The 23,181-nt window shown below is 34.2% G+C and overlaps 2 protein-coding genes across 7 annotated transcripts in view; one reads left to right on the forward strand and one right to left on the reverse strand.

The window, feature by feature from the left end:
• The window catches only part of LOC106467072 (receptor-type guanylate cyclase gcy-2-like), a 98,626-nt gene extending 92,062 nt beyond the window's left edge, over positions 1 to 6,564 (forward strand). For all 3 annotated transcript variants that reach the window (XM_022395183.1, XM_013927388.2, XM_022395184.1), the window contains 3 exons: positions 2,219 to 2,485; positions 4,272 to 4,479; positions 4,848 to 6,564. In XM_022395183.1, coding sequence (XP_022250891.1) covers positions 2,219 to 2,485; positions 4,272 to 4,479; positions 4,848 to 5,250 — 878 coding nt within the window. In that variant the 3' untranslated portion in view covers positions 5,251 to 6,564. The remainder of the gene's footprint in view (positions 1 to 2,218; positions 2,486 to 4,271; positions 4,480 to 4,847) is intronic.
• A 5,748-nt stretch (positions 6,565 to 12,312) lies between these two features.
• LOC106467073 (mitochondrial ribosome-associated GTPase 2-like) overlaps positions 12,313 to 23,181 on the reverse strand; it is a 36,014-nt gene continuing 25,145 nt past the window's right edge. For all 4 annotated transcript variants that reach the window (XM_013927389.2, XM_022395185.1, XM_022395187.1 and 1 more), the window contains exons 5-7: positions 17,396 to 17,614; positions 14,184 to 14,322; positions 12,313 to 13,801 (exon numbers count right to left, since the gene is read on the reverse strand). In XM_013927389.2, coding sequence (XP_013782843.1) covers positions 13,428 to 13,801; positions 14,184 to 14,322; positions 17,396 to 17,614 — 732 coding nt within the window. In that variant the 3' untranslated portion in view covers positions 12,313 to 13,427. The remainder of the gene's footprint in view (positions 13,802 to 14,183; positions 14,323 to 17,395; positions 17,615 to 23,181) is intronic.

The raw sequence follows: 23,181 nt of genomic DNA on the forward strand, positions 1-23,181 counted from the left end.
AAAAATATTTGGGGGTGCTTAACTTTTTTCCAGGTGTATATATGTGAAGATGCATATATAGGAGAAACTGGAAGAACTTTTCACACTTTCATCTCAGAACACATCAGTGCATTATATAGGTATGACCAACACAAAACTGCTCCAGCAGAACACTTCTTATACAAACACAGAAAATCTTAACCCATTTAAAGTTTCTGTCTTACAGAAAACAAAGATTTTAAGGAGAGAAAATATATGGAAGCTACACTTATTAATGAACAAAATCCAAAAACGAACAGAGGCAATGGGTGGTACATGTAACTAAACTGCTGTTCAAAAAACAACACATCAGACCAGTACACTTGACACTTTCAGTTTAACACTTGTGTATTCTGGAGTATCACAGTCTTACAATTTGTTTTTAACACTGCTACTAAGCTTTTTATCCTTTGCAGCTTCTGTTTTCTGTCTATGTGTTTTTTTTAGCTAATCATAACATATTGTAGTTCTCTTTATTTTTATATCTCACATAAGTAATATAATATTAATACAATAATGAAACAATAATAATAACCTATACATTATGAGATGCACGTTATGGCATACTCAAGAAATAGAACATTACAAGCAGTTTTATAATTTAACAACTATTCTAATATGTATGTACTAACCTTGATGAAGTCACAAGTGGGAAACATTGGTTAAAATTAAAAAGTTTATTTACAAATATCTGTAGTGTAAAGGTAATTTTTTTTTCTAAATGTTTTATCCAAATGTGTAAATCCCTCCAGTATGCACTAAAAATTTTGAAAGGTAAGTCTGAATGCCCATACTACTAAAAATCTGGGTTTAAACACTTGTGGTGAGCACAGTACATATAGCCCAGTATGTAGCTTTATGTTTAAGAACAAACAACCAACCAATCAAATATAAATAATGACATCTAATATTTATTTTTAATACTATTGGTTGTTTTTTAATTAATTTTTAAAAAATTGAGGGGGTTGAATCCCCCTAGAACTGAGCCCACTTATACAACATTAAATAATAGTTATTAGTTTCTGAAGAAAGTAGGTGAAAGAGGTGGGTGTTTCAACTCTCTTGGACTCCTCCCCTAAATCTATGCCTGCTTATTCAACCTTAAATAATATAGTTATTCATTTCCGAACAAAGACAAAATGAGTAAATTCAGTGGAAATGGAAATCAAACTCGATCCTCAAATCATGAAGCATCCTCCAACTTGCCGATTATGTAGCTTTGTGCTTAACAACAAAAACAAAGACAATATTTCAATTGCTTGGATATTCGGAATAATCAAACATTGAATATATCAAAACCCAAATTTTGATTAGTTGATTATTTTTGTCACAATCGATTCAATCATAATTTTGATTATTTAGTTGATGGAATATTCAAAAATGGTAATAGTCCGAAACTAATTTCAATTACTTTTTTGACATTTATCGGATAATTATAATTTCAATTAATTGATTAGTTTTATTGGTCATTAATTAATGTAATTGCTGCTCATAGGTAATTAATTAATTTTCTCAGCTCTAATCCCATCAAAAACACTAGGATTTTCATCTGAAATACATTGCTGTCTCAAAACCTACTTACATTTTCAGCATTTCTCATCGTGAAACTAATATTCCATCTCAAAAACAGTATTCTTATCTCCAATGATACATTTACAGTAAGTTGCATTTCAAAACTTGCACTCACATCACAAAACCAACTAAAATTTTCAGTAATTCCCATCATAAAACAAGCACTTGCATCGTGAAATTAGCATTACCATCTCAAAACCAGAATTCTCATTTCAACCCACCATTCCACTTATATCACTAAAAAATTCATACCCATTTCTAGTAATAATTTTATCAGGTAACTTATGCTGCCTGAACTAGTTGAGAGACTAAATTTTTTTTTAATAATCTCTGGGTTAAATCTTCGTGATTCAAGGTATGCGATTAGAGAAATTTTTCAGCTTTAGACTTTAGAAGTGCATTCAGCCCAGTAGGCTTAATCAAAGTTTTATTTCTGTAATGACATTAGCATTTAGTTATTTTTTATAACCTCACAATTTCTTGCTAAAACCATATTATAAAAATGTAATGAACAGAAATGTGTAAAAAATATTCTGACTGTCTTTATATATACATTTTCTTTATTTGGAAAATATGAAGTTTAAAAATGGAAAAATACCAATTAAATTTGGTGTTATTTTTGACAAAGGGGATTTGAAGACGTACTTGTTGGCTCGCCGTCACCTGGTTCGTGCTTCAGAACGGTCCTCATCTGATGAAGTGAGTGATCAGAGGTTGACTAGCATGGCCTTAGATATTGCTCGAGGGCTGAGTTACTTGGCTGAAATGAAATATGTTCATAGAGACCTTGCTTGCAGAAATTGTTTGGTTAATGCCTACAGAACTGTCAAGATTGCAGACTTTGGAATGTGTCGACCTATGTATGACTCTGATTACTACCGGTTTAACAAGAGAGGTGTGTAGGTTGTGTTTATATTAAACTATATTACACATTTTATTAAGAGGAGAAATGTAGGCTGTGTTTACATTAAGCTATACTACATTGCTTAATAAGATCCCCTTTAACTCTGTAATTGTTTTCTCTTGAAAATAAAGAAAACTCTTGACCCGTCTTCATATGAAAACATTTCCATCTGAGTAGCCTCTCCTCTGAACCCTTTCCAACAATTCAGTGTTCTTAGTAAGGTAAGGAGCACAAGACTGAACACAATACTTCGAATGTGGCCTAATAATTGACCTATATGATGAAATTATAACCTATTTGTAATTAGAATGTATTTATATGTGTTACTTACTTAAGTGGGTACTTCTTAAAAGGAAAACATTGGGGTGTAAGTTGTGTTTGTTAAACTATTGTAACACATGTGAAAACTGTAAATTGTGTGGAGATATTTTTTGTTGCAAATACCACACAAATCACAAAATCATAGTTTAAGTAAACATAAGTACAGTAATAATAATGTTAATGTACTAATCTTATTTTGTGCATTGCAAAGGTCTATCAAAATATGTTAATAATAGCAAAACAATCACATCACTAATTGCAATACTACATTGGACATAATATGGCTTAGCACCAAGCATTTGCATGGTAACAGGAGGAGCAGTTCTTAAATGACATCCAGCACATTTGTGAGTAGCATGAGCCATCATTTTTCTCATGCAAGGTATGAAAATTGTTGGAGTAAAAGTTAGTGCTGAATTCGGGTGTAAGGAGGGGCATTCTTCTTATCATGTGGCCAGATCTAATCAGAAACTGTATAAAATATTAAACCATCAAAATTTTATCGTGAGCAGACACAACTTGTACTTAGTTACTTTATTAGAAGAACTGCAAGTAGTATTAATGGTACAATTACCTCTTATATGAAAAAATAATATTGAAGGGAATCTATATGAAGTTATTAAACAAAAATCATAATAAATAAGAATATTGTATTTATCGACTTTATGCAAAAAGTTTTTAACAGTTTTGAAACCAGTCTACTTTATAATTTGTTAAAATATACAGCAGTACCTGAAAAACATATACTGAACTTTATGATTTTTATAGTTAAATACCAAAGTATTTAGAAAGCTCTTTCTACTGAATAAATTTTGTTTGGGGTAAAAAACAAAATTGGGTGCAAATTTGGAACCTTCATATATGTTTTGGAAAGAGAAAAATGCTTATTATAACAAACAATTATTTCTTTTTGCTAAAGTAAGAAAATAAAATGTCAGTAAAATTTGAATGCCTTTGTAAACCTAAGAAATTCACTAATGCTTCATATGTAAAGTTCCTGAAAATTCTAATATGTCTTTTTTGTTGAAGTGAATAGTGTAATACTTCATAGCTTATGCTTGTATAATGTGAATAAATATAGTGTGCATATAAAAAGGCATCTTTATGACATACAGATTATTTTACTTGAGCCATGTTTTTGTTTTTCATTTCGGTGTTTTAAACATATGAAGGCTGCAGATTTTCAAATGTATAAGGAAATTTAAAAATAAAAAAAATCCTTTTAATTTTGTGTAATTTGTTATGGAATGCTAATTAAATTATTAGTTTGGAAAATGTTTAGACATGGAAAGTTTTTTGCTTAACATAGATAGGAAAGATAGATACCATGAGAATTGTTTAGCTCTAGAATAGTCTGTTGGGAAGTGTTCTATTACATTATTTTTGAATGAAAGTATATATTATTTTAGTTATCAACTAAGTTAAGTTTGAGTAAACATGGACGTATTTCTGATAGGAATGCTTCCTGTTCGGTGGATGGCTCCTGAGAGTTTATTGGATGGATTGTTCACACCAATGTCTGACATTTGGAGTTATGGTGTCTTGCTTTATGAGATAATAACATTTGGCAGTTTTCCTTACCAGGGATTATCTAACAACCAGGTGCTAGATTTTGTAAAGGGATTCAACACTTTACCAGTGCCCAAAGGATGCAAGGATCCTTTGTAAGTTTTATTTGAACATTGAAACCTAGCTGGCGAGATTTTTGGAAAAATCTAAAGATACTTCTTAAGATATATCTAATATTTGGTTGTGAAAAACCTAGTCCACACAAAATTAAGGAATATAAAATATTTTGTTGAAACAATTAAAAAAAAAGTCAATTTTTGAATAGTCATGTAATAGGAAGACAGAGTGTATTGTGAAAAAAAAATCCATCTATTCTATGTCTAGAACCAGAAATACAAGATGTCAAGTTTTAGCACAAAAACATTCAGTATTCAGCTTTTCAAACAATTGTTAGTTAACAGTCAACTGCACTTACATTTATGAGTAAAAAAAGTTTTTTTTTCATTGACTGAAATTTTTTCAGGGAAAATCTCCTACACTGTTGCTGGTCAAAATTACCTCAGAATCGGCCAGTAGCTAGTGAAATAGTAGATATTTTGGCTGAAGAACCAGAACTGATTTCTCCCTGTCTGGATCTTCCAGTAGCCAGTGTGGAAGTTGAAGGTACAGACTCCATCGAGCTTGCTATTACAGAAAGAACTCGAGTTCATTCTGTCTCTCTACCAAGCCGACCTCCGAGGAAGCCTATCACTCAACAAAATAATGTCGATGCTGGACAGGGAGAACTAAGTTGCTCTGCTAATCATCTTGAAAACAGGGTTCCTGATCAATATGGGGAATCTTTTCACACAGGAATTCAAACTCCATCAGTTGGTACTCGCTCTTACTACATTTTCTTGAAAAGAAAAACTGATGTTACTGAATAGACTAGGTTATATTAAAATTCGCTAGCCAAATAACATCAATGACAGTTGAACAATATTTCTAGATAGTAAAACTGTGGAGAAACATTTTAGTAATGTGAAGAACAATCATTTCCACTACATCATTTTGTAATCTGAATATGACAGAGATGTTTTGTTCATCATTATGTATATGCTCAAGTTTGAAAACAATGTTATGGTCTCGTGCTGTATTTAATGAAGCATTTACACCTTCCTGTACATTGTTATGATCATACAATTGTTTGATCTATGTAACAATATCAAGTTCTTCTTAATTCATGAACTGTAATTATAGTCTTGCTATACATTGATACTTCCAAAATTAGACAGAATAATACTTTCTTTCTGTTTGTTTAAATCTAAGTGTAAAATACGAGTTACTTAATATTTAAGTTATGTTGAAAGAAAGCATAACTTAAATGTCCAGAAACAACATTGTGTACAATAGAACCTGATATATTACACTGTATATAGAAAGAGTAATTATAGTTTTAGTATGAACTCTAGATAGAATTAAGAGTATAATATATACTGTACATAATTCTGAAACCCATTACATTTGTAAAACTCAGGAATTTTTGTGGTGATTTATATTTTTGCAAGTTTGTGTGTGTGGATATTCTTTCTAGCAGTACATTTAGTTAGGTGTGAAAGGAGTTGAATTTAAGTGTGTTTATTCCAGTTATGACTAGTTTTCAACCATAGTGACTACAAAATCCGTAAAATCTTCTAACAAACATGGTAGATTACAAAAAAATAGCTTCAACAGATTTAGTAATATAATATTTATATAATATAAATTCCTTGTTAGTAAATAACTATACCTTTCAATTGTGATGAAGACTGTGAGAATAATATTCTTTGCCACTTTTAAAAAATACGTAAATTTCAGACCTGCATATTTTTTTTTTCTAAAATAGTGTAATAAATAGATGTGAGAAAACAGACCTAAAATTAATTGCAATAACCGATTCTCTACCTTCCTGGCTAGATGAGATGTTTATTTTTGGAGGCTCTTGTATGTGTATAGAACAGTAATGATTCTCAAAATGATAGGGAAAATGTGTTGTAAGTACAAGCAGCTGTTTAACTCGTAAGTTTTCACACATAGTTTGACAATTTTTAATGCAGTGATGAGGGAACACTAACGATGTTTTATAAAACAAACAGTTGATCAACCTCTGGAACACATTTGTAATTACACCTTTATCTATTCTATGTGAAAGATGTTTGGATACAAGAAACCATGGTTTATGTATTATAGCAAATGACAAATTAAATGATTTTGTAAAATGAGTGAGAACAATTAATTCTGTTTCTTCAAACAATAAATTTCAACTATTTATTGTTCATGTACAGTGAATGAATACAATAAAAACATTAGTAAAAATATTTTCACAATACTTAAATAGTGATTTTTCTACATATATTCTAGTTGTTTTGGAAGTACTTTTCATACATTAGCTAAAAGAATAATGTGCTAAGTTATTACTCAAACTAATCACTTGTATAGGGCCCTGCAGCTTTGTCTCAGTTACGAATATCATAACACTGTCTTACACAGTAAGGGATGCTACCCCTTAGCAAAATAGCAATCACCAATATAAGTACAGACAAGGATAAGGGCTGTAAATATGCCTCTTGCTGCAGAGTTAACATTTTCCTAATCTATGCAATGGGGACCACAAAACCCAGCAAGAGCAAGCTAAATAATTGGGCAGAACACTTCCCTGGTGGCTTTTACCACCAAAGTCCACAAAATAGGTATGGCCTGGATCAGACCATTGAGTAAACGTGTATACAAAGAAGGTAACCTCAAGTGATCTTGAGGAACACCCATCTCACAGTAGGCACTGGGAGAGCCAGGACAGATAGTATGAGTGCATTTTATCTGGCTAGGTGTGGATTTTGGGTAAGTATTATAAAGGGGCTCTAAAAAAAGAAATTGTACCTATTCTTCTCAAAGATGTTGGGGTGATTGAATAATGGCAAGGTGTGGAAGCCAAAATCCAGCAGGAGACAAAAAGAGCCAGATGGTGTAGATATAGAAAGACAAATATGTGGAAAATTGTCCACATGATGCATATAGAGGATCTTGTCCTAGGGCAATGTGAAGAAATGTAAATTAGCCTATGTGCATCCACACCTTGAAACACACATAGGCATTTGAGGAGTAAACAGACCCCATGGTAGCCACAGACAATGGGGGGGGGGGGCAAGACAAAGGAGCCACTCCAGGACTAAACAAACATATAGATGAGGGACAGAAGGAGGGGAAATGGGAGAAAAAGTATGGTTACCTTCTCAAGCAGTAGGAGTATATAAATGGTGGAAGAAGGTCCAAGAAACATCAATAGCATAGACAATGGTAACTGAAGATGAGATTGGGGAAGTGTGGAGAGAAAGACAAAACAATGAGCAAGAAGCCAATGGCTCAAACAGGGTATATGTGAGTGAAAAACTACATTAAAGTCCCAGCCAGGCATGGGAGTTGAGTGAAGATGATGGAGAAGAATGAAGGGTCAGAACAAAAAAGGAGAGGACAAGGGAAGAAAAACCCTGTAGAAACAGGATGACAAAATGTAATGCATAAGGCTGCTCAATAACCAGTAAAGTAAAAAGGAAGAAAGGGGGTTCACAGTAGAATGGCATGGAAAAAAAGAAATGACAGATGGGCTGACAAAAATGGAAAGGTGACAAGAATGTAACAAAAGGAATGCCACTGGATTGGACAAATCCAACACAAGACGAAGGGATGATATTCTGCAATGAAAAGGGAATGTGTGAAGTCAAAGTAATAGAGAGGAGATTGGGCAGAAAAAAGGGGATGGAAACAAGGCTGAGCTGGCCAAAAAGGTGCCAACAATATGACCCGACAAGGAGTGTCGTGTATCAAAGTGAGGACCTGTTAAAGGAGATGAAGAGACGGATAGGTATGTAGAAAGAGTTGAGACCAGGCCTTGTTGAGGGCATCTACAGCCACAAAGGTAGCCTGGAGTTGAGAAGGGTGTCAAAGCTATCTACGAGAGGCATGCCCAACAGAGATTAAGTAAAGTGACTGACCTTGAGATGTAGAGACCATTCCACTGGGAGAATGCAGACTGACAGAAAAAGGCAGTCCACCATTTGCTCTTAGCTTATGATAAATCACAGTAAGTCCAATGTCCAAAAGCAAAAGTTCCTTAAACATGTGCCTCCTGAATAGTCATTGCTATAAATGACAGTGGAATTGTTGGAGTGGTTCATGACCAAGTGATCTACCAGTAGGGGCAGGAATGGGGACATGCCTGATGAACAGTGAGAAGTTTGAGCATGTAGAAACACAATGAATGCCTGACACGTGTCCAAACACCAGAAGTCATGTACTTCTCCAGAGATTTACTTCAATCAGTGAAGAGATAGATCAGTTTGAGAGATGGTGAAGGAATGCTGCAAGTAGTATAGGTCACTAAGACAATTGCTCAATAAGAGGATCAAATGAGGACAACAGAACCTGCAAATAAATCCTTTAGACTTGCAACGACCACCGAAGGAAGTGCATATGTGCACACCTCAAAGAAATAAGGGGTTACGGGGAATGAGAAGCAAAAATCCTGATGATTAGATGCACCATAGCTTGCAGATAAAGATTAGGCTGAATTTTCCTGACACAAGAAATGAAGAAAAGTATTTTAGTGGGTGTGAAAAAGGACATAGCCACCCCCAACCAATTAACCTCCTATAAAAGAAAGGGAGGTGTGAGAAGAGGATACCATCCAAAAATGGGCAAAAAGTCAATTATCCAACAAAAGGAATGCTAGCCCCAGGCCTTGAATATAGTGAGCAAAGGGGCTGATGCTATGTGGAAAAGAAAAGCAAGAAACTGGAAGAGGTGCATCTGAGTGACAGAATGTAGAAAACATATGGAGGATGCTATCCAACAAATCGACCATGTGAAAAAGACTAGCTGAGAGAAAAGAAAGGGAATTTGAAAGAGTATCAACAAGAACAGAAGTGAGACCATGGTAAGGAAATAAAAAAAGAATGTTGGCAAAAAAAAAAAGACTAATTGCAGGTTAAAAGGAGTAGATGAGTTCCCACAGAACCATACATCTGGTAGGGGGAGGACAAGAAAATAAGGCCTGGAACCAGGACTGAGGAGGTGAGAGGTAGACTAACCTAGACTGAGAACAGAAGTAAAAGGCAAGGTTGAATAAAGAAAAAAAAAAAAAAAAAGACTAAAGCTATGTAATACCAGTCCTGGTCACCAGGGAGAAATGAACACCACTGAAGACATCCAGGCAAAGAAACAGCCCAGTGAATACCATGTACACAAGGAGAAAGGAGTAAAAAGAAATATAGCCTGATGCAGCAAGTCCCATCATCAGGGGAACAAAGTATGAAGGATTAAAGCAGAAGTGGAATAGCTAAGCTATCAAAGAGAAGGAAACAACATAAATTTCCTCAGACAAAAGGCAGAGGTATGCAAGGGGATACAAGAAAAAGACAAATGTGCAAAAATGGGGAACTGGAGAGCAAAATAAAAGGTAAGGGGTCTGATCTCCAAGGGCAAGGAATTGAGAAAAGAAAGGGGAGAAAGTCAGGACAAAAAGAATCGTGAACAGGATGGGACAATGCATTTGGATTGATGAGAGGAGCTATTAGAGAAAGGAAACGGTATACATCCAAATAACAAGCTAGGAGGAAAGACAAGAAAATCCCCAAGCACTGTGGATCATAGAGAAAAAGAGAGAGAAATAATAATACAGGACATGGGCAAAAGATTCCACAACATCCCCAACAACTAACAAGCCTACAGAAGCCATAGTAGAAATAAGGTGTGTGTGTATTTAATAACTTCACTCCCACAGGACTAAGTCATCACTGTGATTTCAGAATTCACAGTAAAATTTAAAGCAACTGAAAATCAAAGTTTTGTTAATAAAGCAAATCTCAACAAAATTAAACATGTCTGTTCAGTTCAAACCTTTTCAGAGAATGAGGTTATCACAAATTCATTAGGGGAGTTACTGCAGATAGAGGTTGTGTCACCCTGCTATTGCTGGAGGGTTTTGGTCACATGATGACATCATAATACACCAGTGCAGTTCTCTTAGCCAGAGACATAAAGAAGCTAGCTTTTCTGTGTGTGAAGGCGAGTTAGTATCTCGGAAGAGAAAAATTAATGCAGACCATCAAAAGTGCAAAAAAAAAAAAGGACAAGGGAAATAAAAATGAACCACCTCAGCCAAGTGTACTAGAACAAAGTCAAGAGGAACAAGTAAACCCAAACTCTAAAGTTCAGTCTGAGCCACCAACTACTTGTGCTATTTCTAAAAATGCTAAGCCTAATATATGTTGCCCTGATGAAAATACATACACACACACACCTTATCTACTTGGTGGCATTAATTTGGTAAATGAAGAAGCAGCTGAAGATACCGATGGTGGTGAAATTGACAGGCCAAGGAATGTTGAATCTGAGCACTCCTCCATCATTGATTTGGACTATCCTGGAACATGGCCAATTGTAATTACTCAGAAATTAAAAGACTTGTTAGTTGAAAAGGGCCCAGTACACACACACACAGCTGAAAAACTAATGCTCCATAAAGATGACTCGAATGGTAGTTTTTCAGTTCGCCAATTACAGGTGCAAGCTCCTAAATGGAGAACTTGTGGACAGAAGATGGCTGGTATATTCAAAGACAAAAGATTCTGTATACTGTTTTCGCTATAAGTTGTTTGGAAGAGCGCTGATTAAGCTATCCACAACTGGTTACAGAAACTGTACATCTAAAAGAGCATGATAATTCCCATAGCTGTTGTAATAACTTGCATGGATGATTGAAAACAGAGTTACAAATTAGGACATGTGCAACCACTTATCAGCAACATCAGCAGTGGGTTCAGCTTGAAAAACAACACTGGCGAAATGTTATAGAGTGATTGTTAGCAATTGTTCATTATTTAGTAGAGCAAAAAAGCATTTTGTGGTAGCATTGATAGACATGGTGTTCAAAATAATGCAACTCTTTGGAACTGGTTGAACTTCTTGGAAAGTTTGACCTTCTGATGCAGGAACATATATGGAGAATTAATCCATGGCCATTATCTTGGTAAGACAGTACAAAGTGAACTAATTCATTTAACTTATTAGAAGATCAGGGGAAAAATTTTTAATTAGGTAAAAAAAAGCCAAGTATTACTCAGTGATTCTTGATTATACATCAGACTCCCATCAGGAGCAAATTACTGTGGTTACTAGAATAGTGGGGTTGTCAGGCAGTACAGCTGAAATTCAGGAACACTTTCTTGACTTCTTAGTTGTTATAGATTGTTCTGTTGAAGGTTTGGCAAACTCATTCCTGTAGACACTATCAAACACACATGTTGGGAATGTCAAATTGACTATGTAAAAGGCTGTGTGCTTTCAAGTAGCAGACATTCAAAATGCACTACTTAAACTATCAAAAGTGTCAACTGGTGCTAAGATCAAGAGAGGAGCAAGATTTATAGCTGATCATGAGCTAAGTTCTTATAAGTTTCTTCTTTCACTTGTCATATGGTATTACTTTCTTGCACAAGTAAACAAGGTCAGCAAATTATTGCAGTCTTCACAGATGCAGCTTGACAACACTCAAGAGAGATAACTTAAGAGAGTGATGGAGATTTACCTTCAGAAGTACGGAGATACTGGACTTGAGAAAGAGATTGTGTCAGCAGATGCACTAATGGAGAAGCTAAATGATTTCTGTGAAGGCACAGTCAAAGACTTTGAACAATTAAGTCATGAAGAAACAGTAAAAGTAGAGAAGAGATTTCCAAAGAAATGTAGCCATAGAAACAAAAAAGGCCAGTGACCCTCAAGCACAGTTCAAAACTCAGTATTTCTATGTATTACTTCATACTAGAGTTACCTCTTGTAACAAGTGATTTGGCCTTCTCAAGAAATGCTATGAGCATTTTAGGTTCCTATGTAATATATGTCTTGGAAACCATAGAACATCCAACCCTTCTGGATTGCTGGAAAAATTTAAAACGGGTTTTGATAAATGGTTCATCTACAGATACTAATGATTATGAGATATTTGATAAGCTCCAATGTTTGCCAGGAATGCTTCCATCCAATTCAACAGCCATGGAAATATTAAACTTTCTCCACAAAAATGGCTTAAAAGAAGTGTTCTAACAATCATTCATTGCACTGAGGATTCTGCTTACTATGCCCATCACATTAACTTCTGCGGAAGAAGCTTCAATCATCTACAGCTAATAAAAAATTATCTAAGGTACTGCTTGAGTCAAAATTATCTGATGGCAATGTAAATTTTCAAGCTGTTAATCCAAGTTTCTCATTTTTAAACTACATTGCTGTTAATTTGAAAGGACTGGGTAAAGCACTGTTAGACGGTAGCTTGCTAATGCCTTAAGCCAGAATCTTCCATTTTCCTATCACGTAAGGCCCACAAATAGTTTGTCTCATTATTACAGTTAGAACAGTTCATAACCATTGTGAAAAAATAATTTATTAAATTTAAAGGAATCTTAATGTGAGCATGGTGTTTAACTCAATACTTGATAGATTGGGCTTGGTTTTTCACCATACATTATGCCTAGAAATAAACATTTTTTTTACAATCAATTTAGAAACTGAGTCTAACAAGATTTCCCACAAACTAGATTTTTATTCCATATCTATGTTCAGCTGTAAATAAAGCAAGTTATAAAGAGCCAAAACCTTATTCTTTTAATCTCTAAAGAATGTTCATTTCAAATATAAATTTAATTTCCCAACTTTCAATAAAACCTTCAAGCAAAAAGCAAGCTATATGATAGGAATTATCAACAAGTGAAGTTTTTGACATAAGATTTCAAAATGTAGAATTATCCTCCCCTACAAAATATTTCTTACCTCATATGGTCTATGCAGTTTATTAACAACCATTCATAAAAACATGTTCAGTTAAGGATAGTGCTGGTAAACTTACTGGCTTTTGTTTTTCCCATAAAAATTACCTCTCGGATGACTACAGTTATCACACAAAAATTTCAAGAGGATGCCTCATTTCTAGCTTTTGATAAGTTTCAAATCTGGCATATATTGTGCAAGTTAGTAATTACATAAATATAACTAGCTGTTCAAACTATAAATCTGTAGGTAAGGCAGTTTTCACCATTTACCACTGCAACTTGTCTTTATTATGCTGATCATAAAGTTCTCTTATATGTCTAAGCACTGAACCAATGTTTGTACCAAGTTTTGCTGAAATGGGAAAAACTGGCATATTTGCACCTTGTTCGAGTTCTTTCAGGTTGCTTGCAGATTCAGGTAAGTCGACTTTATTGGCTATAATGGCATGTGGCCTGTTGGACAAGCCTGTTTGGTACTGTTCTAGTTCAAACTTTAGACTAAAAACTTGGTCAAGTGGAGAAGGCCGAGACAGATCCACTACATACAGTAGGAAAACACATCGTTCAATGTGCCTAAGAAAAAATAATCCCAGTCCTCGATTCTGGTGGGCTCCAGATATCAGTCCAGGTAAGTCTGCCACTGTAACAAATGTATAAATTCATATTCTCAGAAAATTTCTCTTATCATCTAAAAATTCTAAATTGAATAATTTGTTGGAAAGTGATAAATCAGGTTTTAGTGGTTTTATTTTATACAATACTCTCAAATTGGTTTTTCTGGACCAAATTTTCATAATTGTGCAAGATTTTAAGAATAAGTAACATTGTTAACAAAATTTACTCTTTTTGAAGAGTTGTTCCAAACTTTGATATATCTGTTCTCCCTCTTGTAAGAGCAAATGAAGTCTTATTGAAAGGTGTTATGAAATTGTAAAACAATTATAAACTGAATAATTTGAATTAAGACATAGCAAATGAAGCCAAGTGTAATCTTTTATCTCTAAATACTTGCTCAGTCTTACCTGCTACTTGTTCATAATCATCATAATGAACAATGCCCACATGTGGGCTGAGAGTTGTGAATGGGTAAGATGCAACTTTTGGACGTGCTCTTGAAATTGCTCGCAATAGAGATGATTTTCCTGCATTTGGAAACCCCACCTGCAACATTATGTAAGGTATATACAGGACTTGGATAAATAAAGTGCAGGTTACTAAAATGGGATCTTACTGTAAAAAACAAAAGCTACCTTGAAAATCAACAAATATCATCATACATCTTATCTGAAAAACACCCCCCACCCACAGATATATATACATGTATCTTGTATTTGTATAGAAGAATTTATACTGCAGGAAAGTAAGTGGAATACTAACCACTAAATGAACCACACTGAATTAATAATTTGATCATCTCCAAAAATGTGGTTACCATTTTTTTATGTAAACATTGTGTAGTTTTCTAGTATAATTGTTTTTGTATTGTTCATTACATACAGTTATTTTTCCCACTAGTTCAGAAGTTGTGTTTTATATGTGATGCTGCAATTAAAATACCACATTTATACAAAATAGCTTTAAGTTATTAATATAAAGAGTATTTAAAACTTTCCAAGGAATTGTTAATCATTGCCAGGTTACAACATCTCTTTAGCTGTTTCCTGGCCAATTACCTTCCAACTGTAATGGAATTGTACTCCACCAGCTCATGTAGAAACTGTTTCACGCTTCAATCTTAACTTTTGAAGGCACTAGTAAATTGTTGCTAGTTATTTTATTGAAAAATTTGGAACTGCTACTAACAATAATATTCTTCTTCTATAAAAATTAACTGTAACTCTCATAATTACTTAATGTGTGTATAAAAAATTAACACTTAAACAGTCAAGCAAAATAAAATTAAAAGGAAGGACTGCATTAAAAACAGCAACTCCAAACCTGTGATAAATGACATTTTAATGAACAAAATAAGCCCAAACAAAAAACAAACTTAAATTTAAAAGGATTGGTAGGGTACAGGGTAATGTTGGATATAAAATGTGCCTTGGGTTTTGGAGGTGACTGTGAAAGTAGGACCCACATTGTGGTGAAGATACATTGTATATAAGTCTTAACCTCCATTCACCCATCTCACATGAAGAAATTCATTTTTAAAAAATCATCAAAAGCAATACAAGTTAGGAGATGTGGGTGCTCAAACCCTAATTGCAGGCACCCTTCACTGCCTGGAAACACTTGTGGGAAGATGAATGGTCTCCAAAGTAAAAGAAAAGAAAAACAAAATAAGGTACTACCACTTGGGGTAAGTAAGATAAACTTACCTCTTAAGACTATATTTCTAGCCCCCATTTAATGTAATTTTATTACAGTAGATAAATTATAGTAGTATAGTTATAAAAGCCCAACTAAGTCCACTATTAATTCAGACTTTACACAAGCCTTCATATGCAATAAGGTATTCATCTGCATAAAAGTAGCACCAAGCTATTTAAATGATCTTATTAAAAACTGAAAATACTTATAAAATTCCAGCAAAATCTCCTTAATTTTATTCATCACAAAACATTTGTTTTTTTTATTAAATTCATTGAATATTAATTTTTGCATCAATAGTTCAACATTAATAATGAAATATTGTAATTTATTAAAAATTTTGCACAAGCTGAATAATTGTTTAGTTATAATACTTATAAAAGAAGAGTATGGAACATTACTGTTAAAACAGGGTAAGCCGTATATTAGAAAAGAAAAAATATTTAGATTGATATTATCAATTATTTTAATTTTTAGATCTAAATAATGTGGCTCTACACCCAATTTCTAATTCTTCCAGATAGACATTATTAATCTCTGGATTATTTATGCTAATTAAATCATCTATATATCTACAAGTTAAAGCAAAAATATCCAGGTTTATGCAATTTTCAATAAACCTATTCTCATAAAAATAAAGATATAAATTTGCAATACAAGTAGAATACTTAGCTCCCACTGGAACTCCTATTACTTGTTTAAATTATCTTGTATAAAATATAAAAAAATACCCTATAGATTTATCATTTCAAGAATTACAAGAAAATTATTATAGTTCCTATTCATAAAGCTAATTGTAATTTTGGCTTTATTTGTAAAAAGTTTTATACACTAATTCTGATAAATGAAATCAATAGTATGCAAACATTTAAACTTACTAACCAATCCTATGATACAGTAATTAATAATATCATTCTAAACCAAATTCTTTTCTAGATTTACTTTTTCTGTATGCTATTCCTAACTACATAAATATCTGATTAAATTTACATATATTTCTAGTTCAGTAAAAACAATTATTAAACAACTGACCATTTTATTAAGTAAGTTACTTAACAATCTATTTGATAAAATTAGAAACACACATTTTGAATAATAATAGAATAAGTAAATAACTGTGAACAAGTGAAAAATATTCAAACATTTGAATTTACTGCACTGTATACCACAATTCCATGGAAAGATTTAGTTTCTGTTATGAATTTATTAATTCTCACCACCCAGGCTCGGTTGAATTTATCGACCTTGTAACCACTTTGTACTTGTTATAGTTTCCATAACTATAACTTTTAATACAGTATGTACATGTTCACAAACTTTGGCAGACTTTTGTACACGAAAAATCAATTTTTTAATGAAGATTTGTCCGTGAATATATTGAATCTTTTTTTTACTAGTCTGTATGCAAAGGTATTTTCATGTTAAGATTAAAATATTTTTCTTTGTCTCAAACATCTCAAATTTCATTTGTGTAACCTCTATAAAGCTTTTTTTTTCAGTAAAACTTTATATTTTATCTGTTATTACCTTTACCTCAACAATATACTTGATTCTTTAGCCTGTAGACAAATCATCAAAGTATAATGAAAAGTTGTAAAATCAGAAATAAAATAAGCAGCTGTTACATTTTTTCTTTATTATTGGTCACGAAGTTTCCAAGTACTTCTCTAAAAAGTTTGAACTGCTAAACATCACACATTTATTTTCAGTGTTTATTTTACTGTCAACAACTAAAGTAAAAATCTGCTGAAAATAAAGCAGTAAATTGCCATTTGTGTAATCAAACACTAATAAAGATAACTGTTATAGTAAATCAAACATTTTAGCTTATATTGATATTCTTTGGGTTAATTCAATGTCCATGTATTATTTCTTTTAAATCTCAATACTCAGTCAAAAAAACAGATACATTGAAACTTACCAAGCCTGCATGAGCTACTATCTTCAATTCTAGTATGTAAACACGTTCTTCACCTAAAGCTCCAAGTTCAGCTACATTGGGATGTCGATTCTCATTACTCAAGAAGAAATGATTTCCTTTACCACCTGCTCCCCCTTTTGCTGCAACAAACCTTGCACCTTCTGTATCAAGGTCTCCTACAACTTGAGAGTTTTCTCTAATAGATGTACCCATAGGTACCTGAAAAAACAAGAAAAAAAATCTGTGAAACTAAAGCAACAGTTTTCAATAATCTCCCAAAAGAGAAATTCTGATACTATTAGCAGTCTTGTAAAACAAGAAGAGTCATTATATCTACAGTACATATTGTACATATAGTGTGATGAAAGTAATGAGGGGAGAGAATTGTTTCTAAAGCATGTTAGAGGTGTAAACCAATTGTAAAATAAATACCTCTGATGTAATAAATTATTTAAACATCTTATTTGCTACTCCTTACACTGCACTGCCTATTCAACCTGGTGATCAAACAACTTATAATCCAGAATGAGGAAACAAAACTCATCCTATCTCCCCAACTGTGCAAGGTAAATTCCACTTGTCCCCAGAATTATGGGGAGGACATTGAATAAATTGTGCTTAACCAAGGACTCAGGATGGGACCACTCTGTGTTCGGAATTACGAGGAGAAAATGGACAATGTGTTGAACCAATATTGATCAGGAAGAAGGGCCAGGAAGAAATGTGACAAATCTGATGAGATGCGACTCGCAGAAGTCTCCTCACTACCATAGAGAGTACAGAATAAGCAATATGAATCAACTATGTAACTAGGGATAAATCCTGGGAGACGGAAGGAGTTAGTGCAGACAACATAGCACTTCAAAGCCCTCACTGGACATAACAAACGATTTTGCAATCCGATTGGTCGCAGAGGTGAGAAATAGCAATCAGGTGAATCAGTGAAAAGGATTTATTCCCTTCCTTTGCTGCCAGTGTCTTGGGTAAGAAGAACCTGTCTAGGTACAGGAGGATGTAGGTAGAATGATAAAGCGTCCTGTGCACATGCAGTGCAAACAACTTCACAGGCCAGTAGCAGCATAAAATAAACCTCATGGGGAAAGGTGATACATGGTACATGAGTCTAAGGGCTCAAGTGGATGTTGAGAAAAAGCATGTAATACCCCCTCACTACCCTAGTTAGGTAAATGAAATGGTTGTTTGGGACAAAAGGACCTGAAACAACTTAAGGAGGCCAGAGAGTACTAGGGACTCAACTAATTTTGGTCTTATACAAGGCGATTGTGGAAGATGTGAAACCTTTGTCAAAGAGTCATGTCAAAAGGAGAGTTATGGTTGGCACTTCTGGACAAAGTTGGTTCAACCTTCTTGCATTGTTGATATGTGTGCTATTTCCATTGATAAATATCCATCTTGGGACTAAACAAAATCTGAGACAGATACATGGCAACCTTAGCAGTTAAACCTTGATGGTGTGCAAAGAACTGCATAACCTCCATGCATGGAGCTTGAGCTTCAAGATGGCTGGGTGAACAATGTTGGATTGTGGCAGCCTCAACAGATGTGGGCAAACTTGAAGTTACTTCAGAAGCAGAAACCAAGGTTGAGCCAGCCAATCTGGTGCTATCAACAGAACCCAAGAGGTTAAACAAATCATAGCATGTACTGTGGGTAACATATGAATTTTTGAGAAGGCATAGAGGTGCAATCCTGTCCAGTCCTGACTGAATGCATCTACGGCCAAGGCCCAAGGGTGAGGTACCAGAGACTAAAATGCCAATAGTTGAGTGTTCCAATGAGTGGCAAATGCATTGATCATCAGTATCCCAAACTGAGAACAAATCCAAAGGAAGCTTTGCGATGTAGCATTTATTCTGTTGGGAGATTGTGGTTGGGTTGAAACAATTGATCTGCCACCAAATTCATCACCTCCAGAACTGGGCAAGCTAGTAGGATAATATGATGGAAGTGGGCCCAATAAAGAAAATCCAAGTTTCAAAAACAAAGACCTGGGCCAAGTGCCCCCTTGATGGGGAATGGGAGACACCTCAATGAAATTGTCGAAGTGAAGCATGATGATATTTCCCCTTAATAAGTCTAGAGTCGAGACCTTGAAACATTGCCCTATGAACATGAAGAAGTTCTAAAATATTGTGTTGGGGAAGCCTCATCTTCTGTCCGTAGGCCCTGAAATTCCTGACCATTGAGATATGCACCTCATTCCTGAAGAGAGACATCTGTGAAGAGGTGAATCTATGGTTGAGGTGGTAGCAGAGGAACACCTATCATAGTATTGTTCAGATTTAACCCCTACTTGAGATCAAAGATGTTGATCCTAAATATGCAGACTGGGGAGTCCAGTGGATCACTGTTCATGATCCATTGGTCATGTAGAGATCACTGAAGGGATCTTATGTGCACCTGTCCCAAAAGAACGAGGGATTTGAGCAATGCCCACATCTACAAAAGGGAAAGATCCATCTGCACAATGGGAGAAGTAGAGGTGAATAAGAATCGGACTGCCTGTTCCATAACATGGAGCTGAATGGGAGTCAGCTGAGCCCTACTGAGATACATGTTGAAGTGAGAATAGAATTCTTATCTCTGATAATAAATCCTGCCTTGGTTGCTTCTGAAAGTAGAATATAGGTGTGACGTTCTGCCAACTGACAACATTGTGCCAGCAGTAACCAGTCGTCCATGTAATAGTGTGTGTGAACAGGCCTAGGGAATGAAGGTGATGAGAAAAAGCTCATATGATTTTAGCAGAACACATATGGTGCCAATGCTAGTCCAAAGGGCAGAGCCTTGAACTGTGGCACCTGACCATTGTGCACAAAATGCACATAGTGGTAGGAAAATTCCACTATGAGAACATACAGATAGCCATCAGAGACAACGAACTTGGTCATCCACAGTCCTGGTAAAAATATGACAATGCAGAGTGAGAAATGATTCTATTGTGAACCTTGGAGGATCTAGGAATTGATTTAGACAAGAAAGATCAATGACTGGATGCCAATCTCCTGTCTTCTTAGGTGAAACAAACAGATGGGAATAAAACCCTGGAAGAAGTGGGATGACTCTCTCCACTGCCCCCTTGACCAAAAAATCAAGGGTTGGAAAAAGGGGGCCCTCGCATAACTCATAGATGGTGGTAGCTGGTATATAAATGCCCTCCAACAATGCATCTCTACCCCATAACTCCCAACAACATACCAGCCAAGAGACAAAGGAAAGTGAAAAAGCTGACAATCAAACCAAGATAGATGCTAACAATACTCCCAACTCATCATCAAATTGATGTGGTGATCCCCAAGAGGCTTCCAACAAAAGTTGGAGGGATGATAAATATCTTAACACCATAGTGAAGATCAGATGAAACCTACAAAAGTGTGATCTATTCAGTTTGACCACAGACTCTATTCTGGAACCCCAAATTTCTAAGAGTGGGTCTATTCTTTGAGAGTTTAAATACACGTCCACCTGGCAGTGGTAGACTAAAACATGTTATTCTGATAAATATGGCAGACAAGACATAGCTGTTCCTTCATGTAATTGAGCAGCAAAGCTCCCCAAATGAATTGCAATATCAGAGGATGGAGGGAGAACTTAGTATTTGCCTTCAGTCCTTTCTGGGATCAAGGAAAGTGCAGACTCAAAAGCAACCAGGGAAAGGCCCAAAACACACTTGATTTATCAACTGAAGAAAAGGAGCCAGAGGTGGCTGATCCCAATTTGGTCTCCTGAGAAGCAGACAAAATAAAGGAAAGTGCTGGAAAAAAGCAAATCTAAATTCTCTCCAGAATGTCCAGGATAGGAGAGACCTGATTTGCCTCTATGTTGGAGACAATAATCTGGGAATTCATGCTTTATATTGGCTTGACAAACAAAAAGAAACTTGTTTGTTTTTACTAAAAACAAATAGGTAACACGAATAATGCTCAAAATATCTCCAACGGTCAAAGTACAGAGAGGCCCATTAGTGAATGCTTTGTCGAGAAAAAGTTATAATATCTGAATGAGGTGCTTATATACAGTAACAGGATATAGGGCACATTTACATAGGTGGAGAGTGTCACAAAACAGATATTGCCAAGAATGATTAAATTGTAAATAAAAGACTGGAGCAAGCGAGACAAAAATTAGACCAATGCTTAGATGGGCAAAGGAAGGAAACCCTAACAGTCAAGTAATAGCTGTAGTATGTTTTGGAAAAAGAATAAAAAGGAATGTCCAAAGGAATCATAAAAAGAAAAAAAACAATTGGTTTATACCTAAAAGTCTTCTAAGTTACACATTATATTCCTCTGTTTTTCTCTACAGGAGCTACAATTAGTAACTTTGCAATGAAATCGTAAATTACTTCTCATCCCTCTTTATTTACTGTAAAGTGATGTAAATAATTTCATAACCTGTCCTATTGAATAAAATTTAAATGTTGCCTATTGCTGTTTTCATAAATTGTCTTTCATAGTTCATACTAATAAAACTAGTAAATGAGAATGAAAATCACCCAATAAACAGGCCATGAATAATTATTTTCTCAAAATATGATAGTTTCTTAGCAAATATAAACCTAGACTTTTGAATGGGCAGAAAAAGTAAAAAAAAAAAAAATTTATAAGTGCATTGTTAAAAAGCAAGACTTCTTCAGAGCTGCACATGTGTGAAATTTTAAAGATTTTTCATTTCTTTGTGAACTAAACTAAAATATCACAATATTTGCTCTAAAATATTTTTGAGTTAAAACAGTTCAAAAAGAGTTAAAATTATTATTTTTACTAAATTCTAAAATTTGATGCAGGTTTGCACTTGACAGCTGAAAGGTCTTACTGATCCGATCATATCGGGGATAGTGTCATATTATGGTATTTTTACCTCTGCAATTCAAAAGCATTTTTACTAATACTATTCTTTTCAACTTACTTTAGACAACAGTTTTTGTAAAAAGAAAAGTACATAGCAAAGATTAGTAAAATTATAATTTGTATGATCAAGATGGTAACCTGGTCAGAAACATGTCCTGTCAAGAAATAATATCTTTGTAGCCTTGCTTAAGTAATATTAAATGTTGAAAAATATTAACTGTGTTTATTATCTGTTTGACTTCAAGTGCTACAGTTATATTTTGACCTAGAACTTGTTAATCTGTAAGGATCTTAAGTTTCATTTAATTATAATAAATGTAGTGTCTTATGATACCTGTAATATTCTAGAGACCTTAAAGCTGAGTGAATATTTCTATTCAATATTGTTCAACACATGTACAAATCAAAACTGATATTTGGTATTTATTTCTTGAAACTTTAGTTGAAAATGTTAGATCCACTTTTTATTCCGAAAAGAAATACTATAAAGTCCTAATGTGCTTAATTTTGAAAGATACAAATGCATTTCTGTTATGCTACATAGATAATATTTTAATACATTAATGATGTATACGTCTTTCACACAGAATGAGTAATTCAATTCAGCCATAGGGACAATATTTATGGAAGTGGTATGACATCATGCTCAAACTATTTAATCATCAGAAGTAATGTTTTCATATACAGATCCAAGTTCATCTAAAAGGATTAATGCCTAAAGACAAATACAAATGCTTCTTATTTATAACACCAGACAGTATTTGTCATTGTACAATTAGTCTTAATCAGTACACAAAAGTGACTTCAATATCTTATAATACTTTGCATCAGTACAGAGGAAAAAATCAATTGATCAGCATCAAACATCAGTTTTATATAACACAAAGTATTTTCTCACACTTTGAAACTATATCT

Source organism: Limulus polyphemus, unplaced genomic scaffold, assembly GCF_000517525.1.
Source record: "Limulus polyphemus unplaced genomic scaffold, Limulus_polyphemus-2.1.2 Scaffold2477, whole genome shotgun sequence".
Lineage (NCBI taxonomy): Eukaryota > Metazoa > Arthropoda > Merostomata > Xiphosura > Limulidae > Limulus > Limulus polyphemus.